At 31.9% G+C, this 11,695-nt stretch overlaps 1 protein-coding gene across 1 annotated transcript; it reads left to right on the top strand.

Annotated features, from left to right (window-relative positions):
• Positions 1–312: 312 nt before the first annotated feature.
• LOC124824093 (Phox (PX) domain-containing protein) lies at positions 313–6,448 on the top strand. The gene is made up of 5 exons (XM_047296460.2): positions 313–1,912; positions 2,489–3,472; positions 4,164–4,389; positions 5,338–5,480; positions 5,963–6,448. The coding sequence occupies exons 1-5, from the start codon at positions 557–559 to the stop codon at positions 6,272–6,274; spliced, it is 3,021 nt and encodes a 1,006-aa protein (XP_047152416.1). The 5' UTR covers positions 313–556; the 3' UTR covers positions 6,275–6,448.
• The last annotated feature ends 5,247 nt before the right edge of the window (positions 6,449–11,695 follow it).

Below are 11,695 nucleotides of genomic sequence, written 5' to 3'. Positions count from 1 at the left end.
TAATCAATACGTAAGATTAAATTCATAAAAGATAAAACAATTTAGTTGTTTAGTTATAAATTAATATATTTGATAAATCGATATACCAATATTTTTATATGGCTTTTACCCATTATCCTATAGAAATATGACCATTTTATTTCAAAATTTACAAACGTGGTCAAACTCAACTTTGTTTTAAAAGAGAGTTCAAACAGAGTCGTTTGTTTGATTGGTAGGTAAAACAACATGCACATAAATAAATGGTCGTGTATATATTTATTTATACTGGTAGTTTTGAATCCACTCTTCATCCATCTTACAATTTTTTTCATCTAATTTTTATTTTTTAAAGACAAAAAACTGAATACCAGATTCTTGTTTTTATATTTTCTTCCATTTTTTTAATTTTAATTATTTTTATTTCCCTCTTCATCATCATCGCCTTCCCTCAGGGAAGGGTCTCTCTCTACTGTGCGATTTTCAAATCGTACGGTTCCTTCGAGAACCTTCCGAAGCGTCGTATCTTCGATTAATCGCATCGTGACCTTCTATTATTTTCGTCGAATTTGAAGCTATGAATGTGCGCGGCGAACTCAGTTCTCCGGATCCGTTGGATTCGTTTCCTCCGTTGCGGGTTCGGGAATCGGACGGTGCCTCGGACGATTCCGAGTTCGAGCGGTATTGCAGCGCCAACTCGGTGATGGGAACGCCCAGCACCAGCATGAGCATGAGCAGCGCTGTCACGCTCTTTCACGATTTCTCCGATTGCGATTTCGCCTCTTCGGCGGATGCTTTCGAGAGTTTCAGTTTGGGAAAGGGAACGACGGAGGCTAATTGCTCCGGCAACCGGCGACGGAGTCTGCGGTACGGTTCCAGTGGATTGGAGCTCTACGGTGATTGCAGTGAGGAGCTCGCTTTGACTGCGCTCGATTCCTCGGAGTTGATTGGGTTTAACCGGATCGAAGAGCCGAATGTGAACGGTGAAGTGAGTGCTGGAGAAGGTGGTGTAAATGGTTTTGAATTTCAAATTGATAAAAGAGAAGAGGAAGAAGAAGAAGAAGAATTGGAAGAGTTATCGGAGGGTGATGATTCTATGTATAATTATGACAGTGATGGTAATGGTGACGGTGGAAAGGAAATTTATTTGACGGAAAACATTGGTTATTGTGAAGAGAGGGAAGTGAGAAACGAGAACTCTTTGTTTATGAACACTTCAGTGGCCTATGGTTCGCGAGACTTGGATGATTTTTTGATGCAAAACGGTCCCGTTTCTGTCATGTCTGATCTATTTCACAGTCAGCGAAAAAAGAATGATACATTGAATCTGGATTCTGGTCAAAAGGAGCAAGGGAAAAATGTAAAGGACATGGTTATAGTCAATGAAGGTGAAGAAACTAAAGATATAGGTTATTCTGATGCCGTAGAAAAGGTTAAGGACAGGGAAGTTGTTATGCCTGCTTACTTAGAGGAAAGTTCTGCACCAATCAATTCTCCGAGCAGTGTCAAGATGCCGGTCCGAGGTTCTGGTGATTTGGTTAGCTGTCCTGAAGTTTCTTCTGTTACCGAGGTGGATGAAGTTCATTTGGATCTTCCGGAGAAAGAAGCTCCTCGGAATATGGGTTTGGGTGTTAATGGTTGTGGTAGCATGGAGAAAGGAAATGTCAACAGTGAAGAAGCTATTGCAGGTAGTGACGCTCCTGGTGTAAAGTCGGAGCTGGATGATTCTATGTTTAGGCTTGATCACATCAGTGATGATAGCCAATTTCATAAGAGTTCTTCCAATCCATCCAGCCATCTTGAGAACGTTATTGCAAAATCGTTTGAGTGTGTTGAACCAATTACGCAGCTGTCAGACAGTGGAATGAGGAAATTATTAGAGAGTTCACCCACTTCAACAAATCTCTTAGAGAAAAATCCTGTGGTGTCTAAGGTGAGTAATGCATCCCATTGTCTTTCAGGTTATCATTTTCAATTCAATCCTTTTCAGTTAATATTTGCCACTTCAATTCTGTCAATTTTAATTAATGCGTAGTACCGTAGTTTAAATTGGGTTGTAGTTGTGTTATGGTCATAGTTACATTATGACTATTGTAGGCCAATATTGAGAATGATCACAGTGTGATGTAGTTGTCATAGCTACAACCAAATTGTAGTGGCTGGATCAAATGGTGTGCAGTCTCTATAGCGTCGTGTAATGGGGTTGACATTTGACGAAAGATTATTTTGGCTGAGTAATGGAATTGTTTATTACTAATTCTATAAGATATGCAATTGAAACTAGAACCTAGCATCTAAATTACTTTTTGAATTTTGAAAGGTTGGATGTGTGATTTAACTGGCCTTATCATTTACTTATTATGTCAAGAAAGGTTGCTATTATGCCGTATACCATAAAAAGAGATGATAATAAATGCTCTGATAAACTCATTGTTGAAGCAAATCATTTTTTGCTGCACATATACTTGATTTGACATTGTGGTATTGGACGTTTCACTAAATATTGCAGACAGAAGACTTTGAGCTAAACGAATTTTATGACGAGGTTGTTCAGGAAATGGAAGAAATTTTACTCGAATCTATGGATTCTCCTGGTTCTAGGCTTTCCATGGGTAACAGATTGGTTGAGCCTCAATTTTCTATGCCTTCAAGAGATGGTGGGTTGACTGCTTCTACTTCTAGCACAGATGATGCTTACCTGCTAGTTCAACGCCCAAGAAGAATAGATAGGATTGAAGTGGTAGGTGCGAGGCAGAAGAAAGGGGATGTTTCTTTTAGTGAAAGATTGGTTGGAGTGAAGGAATACACTGTGTATATAATTAAAGTGTGGAGTGGCAAGGACCAGTGGGAGGTTGAAAGGCGATATCGTGATTTCTTCATTCTTTATCGTTGCATGAAAACATTATTCAATGAGCAGGGCTGGAAATTACCTTTGCCATGGTCTTCTGTTGAAAAGGAAACCCAGATATTTAGAAGTGCATCTCCTGATATTATTGTGAAAAGAAGTGTTCTTATTCAAGAGTGTTTACAGTCTATTATCCATTCCAGGTTCTCTCCTCCTACAGCATTGACATGGTTTTTGTCCCATCAAGATTCGTATCCTATTTCACCCGTGTCAACTGTACCGGTTTCTCAGTCTTCTTTTACAGGATGGCAAAATTTTCGAAACATTTCCAATTTAGGAAAGACAATTTCACTCATTGTTGAAATTCCACCAAACAAATCTATCAAACAGTTGTTAGAAGCACAGCATCACACCTGTGCTGGATGCCATAAACATTTTGATAATGGAAGAACTTTGATTTGGGATTTTGTACAAACATTTGGATGGGGGAAGCCTCGACTCTGTGAATACACTGGCCAGTTGTTTTGTTCTTCTTGCCACACAAATGAGACTGCAGTCTTGCCAGCCAGAGTTTTACATCGCTGGGATTTTACTCATTATCATGTTTCTCAGCTGGCAAAATCCTATCTAGATTCTATATATGAACAGGTAAATTTAACACTAATGTTTGTCTTTTATAATGTTGTTTTTACCTTTGAATCTTTGATTTGAATTTTTATATTCTAAGTTAATATTTGAAAACTTATGTGATTGAGAAAGTAAAGGAAAACGATAGAAAGTGAGAAAGTTCTGAGACAGAATCTCTGAATTGAAGAGTTCTATATACCATTGCATAACTCTTTATTCCTGCAGGTTGGATATATGCTGATATAGGATTACTAATTTGAACGAATTCTGTTCTGCAATTTCAATTAGCACTGTGAATATAGATCGTGAGGTGATGCGAAATAACTAGTGCATATTGATGTGTGTTGTTAACATCTTGTTGGCTCATTAAATGTTAATATCTAAATTTCATGCTCTTCTTGATTAGTGCTGTAGATTAATTGGCTTTTCTTTTTCGCTTCATTGTTTACCACTCATTGACTTGGATTTGGATAAAATTTCCTTTCAGTAGTCCCCAGGAAGTGTTCTAAGTATAAAATAAGCGTAACTCTGGGATTGGACTTTGAAATATTTGTTTATGTGAAAGTTGTGCTGTGTTTTCTTAGTTTTTTATATCAACTAATACACTAGATGCATGTTATTCTTCACCCTCCCCACTCCTTTTAGCCATTGTATATTTTATAATATTCTTGCCATTCACTTTGCCGTTTTATTGATTAAATTTCTTCTGCAGCCCATGCTCTGTGTCACTGCAGTTAATCCCTTCCTCTTGTCAAAGGTCCCAGCCCTGCTTCATATTATGAGTATCAGAAAAAAGATAGGTATAATGCTTCCATACGTTCGCTGCCCATTTCGGAGGGCCATTAACAGAGGACTTGGAAACAGGAGATATCTTCTCGAAAGCAATGACTTTTTTGCTCTTAGAGATTTGATTGATCTTTCCAGAGGAGTCTTTGCTGGTTAGTTTCTATTATTATTATTATTATTATTATTATTATTATTGTTGTTGTTGTTGTTGTTGTTGTTGTTGTTGTTGTTGTTTAATTGTTCTTTAAATGAAATTTTGTGTCAATTAGTTTCCACATGTGTTTAACTTTCGTTTGATTGCTCAATGATATATAAAACCCAGTTTTGTTGGATGGGCAGACATGGATTTATAACTCATTATGACGTCGAATCTATATTCACGGTGTGGTGAATATAGATTTGATTTATTTTATAGTTTAGGGATTAATTGTGGTTTGAGAACATCAGTTTTTGTATCTGGTCCAATGAATCTCTCTCAAGCCTATGGTACCCAGTCTTATTGGTTCTTGATTAACTGTTTAAACAGATAGCATGAAAGGCATATGGTATCTGAAATAGTAACATCTTAAAACTATGTGGAGTATTAAGCATCTTAAAATTATGGGTCATAAGACCTTCAGGGATGTGGCTTGTGTCAGTTTTTGACAAATTATTTAGTGGATAGACCTGCAAATTATGATGTGGGATTTCTGGCAGTAGTCTGTCTCAAAGTGGGATCCAATTTTTACTCTGGTACCGAACATATTTTTGTTTGGAGGTGGGCGTCGTAATGAGTATTGAAACTAACAAGAAATGGAATTCCTTACTAAGAGAAAGTTAAAGAAGAAGAAAGTGAACCTTTGCAAAGCCAATATATATAAATGGATTGAGGAGCTCAGCAAAGGAAAGAAAGATCGGTTGGAACAAACTACAACTGTAAAAAAAAATGACAAACAAACCAGAGGAAATTGCCTCTCTAACAATGAGTCTATGTAGAACTATCATGCACATTGTCTTTCTTTTCTCTTTGTTTTATGCAATCCGGAGCTGACTATTGTTTATGTAGAAGTTCTAGCATTTCCTATATCTAGTGTTCTTGACAAAGAGCAACTTTTTTGCAGCACTTCCTGTGATGGTGGAAACTGTGTCAAGGAAAATCCTGGAACACATTACTGACCAATGCCTTGTATGTTGTGATGTGGGAGACCCCTGCAATGCCCGACAAGATTGCAGTGACCCATCTTCTCTCATTTTCCCATTTCAGGTGTGTAGCTGTCAATAACTAAGATTCTGTAGTATTGAATTAGATAATACCGATTAGAAGAGTAATGATTTTTTCGAATTTTAATTAGGCTCCATAGTGGCTTGGTACACAGTAGCAAATAAATTGCTTGATAAAGCAATTTATTATAAAGGAAAAATGAGTTTGATAAAAAATTGCATTGTGTTTCTTCATTGTCTACATTGTATTCAGATTATGTAATATTTTGTATAATGTTTGAACTACAAAACCCAAGTCTACTATATTCCGTAGAGCTTACCGTAGTCCGGAGTTGGAAATTTTAAGGGTATAGGGGGCATTATGCTATTGTCCTATGAAAGATAAAGCATTCCTGATGTTTATCCCATTTATGGTTTTGTTTAAAAAGTGAAGATGGTTCACTTTTTATCTATTTCATATTCATAGTTTCAAATTCTTTTAATATTAAGAAGTTGAAGTCTGAATACAATCTAAATTATTACCAGGAAGACGAGATTGAAAGGTGCAAAGCTTGCCAGTTGGTTTTCCATAAGCGTTGCTTTAGAAAACTTGGAAATTGTCCCTGTGGTGCTCAACTCAGATTGAACGAGACAAGAAGCTTTATTAACAGAGCAAGCCAAAGGGGTGTTGGTGGTGAAACAAGAGGAGCTTTGGACTTATTAGGCAGAGGACTGACTTCTGGGTTGTCACAAAGGTTCCTATCTGGATTTTTTACAACAGAAAAACCAGACAAGACTAAGGACCATAAAGACGAAAATATTATTTTAATGGGCTCCTTACCAACCACTTCTTTATGACCACAAAAACTTCTGTCTGTCTATTTCTTATGTTTATCAGCTATACCATACTTACATTTTATTACATCTTAGGATGTTTCTTCAATAAAAACATTTGCCCATGTAGTCATATTTTGGGTTTGTCATTCTTTGTAAATTTTTTTTTATTAATGTATAGTTTTACGTTTTATTTTATTTTATCTACGCTCACTATATTCTTGTTTTTGTTTCATTATAGCGCCTTATATGCATGCATGCCACAGATGGGATCACTTCAAATAATCTATAACTCATTCACGACTTAAACGGATGCATTTGTAATCCATCAATAAATCTCTTTGATTGAATACCTTCAATTTTTCAACGAATTCCTCTAAAAATTTCTCTACTGAAGCATCTATAATTAAATCTAGTTACATGAAAAATTGTTGTTTCAATGTTTGAATTAAATTTTTCAAAAGATAAAAATTAAGAAAGTAACTTAAATTGTTTCTTCGGTGGTACAACTTTTTATCAAAGCTCTTATCCAACTTCTCCAAAACTTTGTGTATTAAGTTTAAGGAAAAATATTGTTTTTTTCCCTTCTATTGTATATGTTGTGTAGAGAAATTTATTTAAACAAGAGGTAACGTAATATCGGTCGGTTTAAGAGAAAAACTACGCACAAGTAAAAGATAGCATAACGGCACAATTCATGCATTGTGTAACCTCAAACTTAAGTTGGGTAAGTCCTTATCTCTAACCTCAAACCTTTTTGTTCTTTTCGTAGCATATATTTATCGGTAAAGATAATATTTTGTTTCAAATTGGAGAATAATTTAGTAACATTATTGTTCACCGAGGGAGATACAGGCACCCGGCACTATCACCATCCCCTAATATATATATATATATATATATATATATATATATATATATATATATATATATTATTTATTATAAATAGTATGGTTATAAAAAAAACACATTCTTTATATATATATATATATATATATATATATATATATATATATATATATTTGTGGATAAATTATCCCTTGTTAATGCAACGAGTATTATGGTAGTTAATCTGTTGATACCAATTACTTGTTAATTGTGGTTGGTGAATTTCATTTGTATATTTAAAGAAAACGATTAAAATAAAATTATTGGTTAAAGAAATATTAATTATTGAAGAATTATTTAAAATATAATTTTATGTATGTAAATTCTTTTAAACCTAGATTCAATTTCTTTAAAGGTTTTTTTTTTCAAAACTAATATTTTTTATACAATTTTATCTAAATTATTTCTTAAAATTATTATTTTTATCTAAGTTTACATTTTAAAGAATTGATTTTGAATAATTTTATTTAAAATTCAAAGTAAAATTGTTTATATGTTTTCATCAATACTTAAGCGAATTTTTTTAAATGGAACGAATAGAGGAATGTAATATCCGTATCCCTCTCATCTTCTTTAATCTGGATCCTATAATTTAACTAAAATGAAAAACATATATAAATTATGTTTATGAAAATATATTTACAAAATAATAAAATAATACATTATCTAAAGAAATGAGTTTGAAAAAAAATTCCATGGATAAAATATACAAGTCTTTCAAAAACATGAAAGTAAACCTTCTAATATAAAAATATATACACATCATACTAAATAAATCTTTCTGTTTTTATGAACTTGTACAATCATTTAATCATGTGTCAAAATATAATAGTCACAAAAATAGAAATACAAGGCGTAAACTAACAAAATGAATGTCATGGAAATCAATATAAATACAAAGGATAAACTAAAAAAATAAATGTCATTGCACTCAATATTCAAAAGTATATATAATTAAACCTCTTGTTATTCAAGTCTTGAAGCCTCAATCCTCAACCTGACTGAAGGCTATCTACCTCAAAAACGTTTTTCACCAAAGATTCAAGACCTTATATTCACCATTTATAATATATTATACACTCAATCACTAATAAATACGATAATAAATACGATTCAACAACTTCTAGAAGTTATGCACCGTGTAAGTTCATATGGGATTAACATCTTATTCATGATTAAAATCTCTTAGATATACATTATTACTCACATAATTACTTATTATAACTCAAGAAAGTAATATGCATAAATTTCTATTAGTTTCTAACCACTTGATTCGTCAAGTATGAATATCTCATTCTCATAATGACTCTAATTTTTATGTTAACACCGTAATGACATTAATAAAAAGTGATTATATAATTAAGTATGTAGACACTAAGTATTAATTAATTGATATTTTCACAAAAATCCTTAATTGATTATACCAGAGTGATAATCGATTATTGTTTGTATTAAACTTTTGGGTGTTGTCTACAATAATCGATTATGACTTGAAATAATGATGATTTCAAGTCATTATTTATTATTCACATTTCTTTAACAATTGTTCACTTTGTTGATAATTGATTATTTCAAGTGATAATCAATTATCTACCTTTTCTTTCTATTCTCTTTTCACGTTTGAATTCTTCTTATGTTATCTTTCTTGCGCTAGCATCATTTTCTTCTCTTCAAGCTTTCTTTTATATATAAATGACTGTTAGACTGAGAAGTTGACTTCTGGAGAGATAGTAGCCTTTAGATGTGAAGTCAAACTTTACTCTACTTTGTAGGGTTCAAAGCTTTTTCTCATAGCCTTAAGTGAAACTTGAGTTTGTAGGATGTGAGAGAACACATGGCTTTAAGGGAAACATTTCCAAAATTTTCTTCTTCTCTCACTATGTCTTTTTCTTGGGTGTAGTGATTCTAATCATATCTTTCTACTTTATTAATCTGCATGAATATCTAAAAACAAAGTATACAAGCATCGAAGTACTTTTTCGTACATGCACTAAATGTTTTGAACGTTCATAAGGGTTAGACAATGTAGCGTGTTCAAGATATTTTATCATTTGTCATTTTATTAACAAATGCATTGTTTGGTAAGACATATAACATGTATAAACATAAGATGGTATAAACATAAGATGTTTTTCAAAGGCTAAAGCATTTAGCGGTCATTCATCAGACGATGTTTATTTTAGAAGGCTTTGCTTAATATAACACTGTATTGAGTAAATATTTCTTTTGATGTTAGTGTTATACAAGAGATAAACTTTTGTTTTCATAAGACATTGGTTTGTTTTGCTCATATAGTCTATTAAATAATTAAGGAGAGATACTTTCTTTTAGACATTGTTTATGATTTTCCGATTCATTTAAACAATTTAGTCTAGAAAACGTTATTTATATTCTTGGCTTTAGGCGTTATAGAATATTTCTTCATTAGACAATATTGCTTTAAACAACTTTTCATACAACAATATTTTGTTTAATGCTTTTATTAGACTTCAAAACCTGGGTTGCTTAAATGATCTATTCTCTAGACGATTTTGTCTTAACACAGCTATGATCCACTACATTTCTCACCTCCTTTCCATCCTTTTCTTATTTTTATTTTCATTCATTATATATTTCACCCCATCCATGGAGGACTAAGCTTCTAAGGTTGGTTTCATTGTAATTAATTTCATTATAGCTTCTGATGGTAGGTTAAAATAATGTCTTTGTTCTTTTTATTATCTATGTCTTTTATTTTTGAATCATGTAAAAAAAGTAATGGTTTTACATCATAACTAATTAGCTATGTGTTTTAATCTATATGCATTTTGATTATATAAGTCTAAAGGCTTTTAATTTTAACGGATGCATTTTGATTATATAAGTCTAAAGGCTTTTAATTTTAACTGAGAATATGTTTTGATTAAAGTTAGGAACTTTCATATAATAGAATGAGTTTTTACTACTAATTGAGAATGTATTTTGATTAATTAACTCTTTATTTGGTTAGGAGGTAAAATAATATATGTGATTAAACATAATAGAATTTAATTATGAATATACTTTTGTTGAATTTATTATGAATGATCTAAAAAGGTGTTGTTTTTAATTGAGAATCTACTTTGGTTAATAGTAAGATTGCTAATAAATTAATTAAAAATTTACTTTAATTAATTTGAAATAAAACACAATGATCAATTGAACAATAATACGTGGATAATCGACGATGAATCTATTTTAGAAAAATAGTAGAGTTAACCCGTTTTATTATAATTGTTTTAAAGTCTTTTATTAACTTGTTATTTCATTAAATTCACATTTATATCAATCTTCAATATTAATTCCATCATGATAGATTTTTACTTTTATTTTTTTTTAGTATTTGCATTGTGTTTTTCTAATCTTTTGCATAGGATTTCATAAGAATCAATTATTGAAAAGTAATTCCGTATTTATTGGGATACAACTCCGGGTTAACTTAATCATATCTAGTTTGTTAACTATTAACTTAGTGATACTAAAGTTGCCTAAGTTAAGAAGTGGTAATTTGATAGCTTCAATGACAGCGTATCAGAATCATACTGAAGGGTGGTGATCCTAGGCTCTAGGTGTCAAGAATGAACCTAGAGTTACACCAAAAGTAAACTCCCATGACTTGATCATTTGCAGCTTCATATATGTTGATAAATTTGATATGAGAGTGAAAAGTAGTAAAGTCGAACTCCAACACAATTTAATCATCTTAAAGTCACTCATTTAACAATCCAAATTGTTTTCCAAACATATTTTATAATATTTTCACAACACAAATATGTTTTCAACAACACCTTTACGATTATAGTTTTATACAAGATCAAAATAGTTAAACATTGTATTTGTTGTCAAATCCCTATGAATTACAACACTTGTTATGCTACCACTACCTAGTATTCTTGTTTGTTTGATTGGGTTGTATAAACATGCGAACACCTAGCTAATGTTAAGATGAGTTAGACTAAGTAAAGCTTGAGTTGAGATGAAGTTATAGGTTAAGTCGAAATTAGATTGATCGTATTGGACATGGTATGGTTGAGTCCAAGTCAAGAAAAAACTAATTAGGTTTAAGCTTTTCAAGTTAGGTTGGGTCCAATATTGCAAACCAGTTGCAAATAATAAAAATTAATTGAATAACAATATACATTAATGTGAAATATTTAGAGACAATTTGCAATTTAAAATATATTAAGGATTACAACAATTTTGAATAAGATTTAGGGTTAACTAAACTGAAACTTTTTTTAATATTACAGTGAGTCAAATCCACTTTATGGGAGACTTTAGGGATTAGGGTATTCTTCATCCCACTAATTTGTCTGGTCAATAAAAAAGAACTTATTTTAAAAGTGGATATGAGTTAACCCACTAACCAGAAATCAAATTGATAGCACAATATCTAACCCTTTGACACAACGTAGAAAGTGAAAAAAATTAAATTGTGTTTAAAATGTATATAAAAAAAAAGAAACAAGATAATTGATAGTTAAACAACCATATAATAAAAAACAAATAATGAAATATAAGAATAAAAGAAAAAAAATG

The sequence above is a fragment of the Vigna umbellata genome, chromosome 2 (genome assembly GCF_029865625.1).
Source record: "Vigna umbellata cultivar VRB3 chromosome 2, Vumbellata_1.0, whole genome shotgun sequence".
NCBI lineage: Eukaryota > Viridiplantae > Streptophyta > Magnoliopsida > Fabales > Fabaceae > Vigna > Vigna umbellata.
This window is presented reverse-complemented; position numbering and strand designations above follow the sequence as displayed.

Bases quoted from the DNA above. Each gene is read 5' to 3' on its own strand.
- LOC124824093 (XM_047296460.2), top strand. From the start codon at position 557: ATGAATGTGCGCGGCGAACTCAGTTCTCCGGATCCGTTGGATTCGTTT. The intron at 4,390-5,337 runs GTTAGTTTCTAT...ACTTTTTTGCAG, and splicing joins TTCCAGAGGAGTCTTTGCTG to CACTTCCTGTGATGGTGGAA. The intron at 5,481-5,962 runs GTGTGTAGCTGT...AATTATTACCAG, and splicing joins CTCTCATTTTCCCATTTCAG to GAAGACGAGATTGAAAGGTG.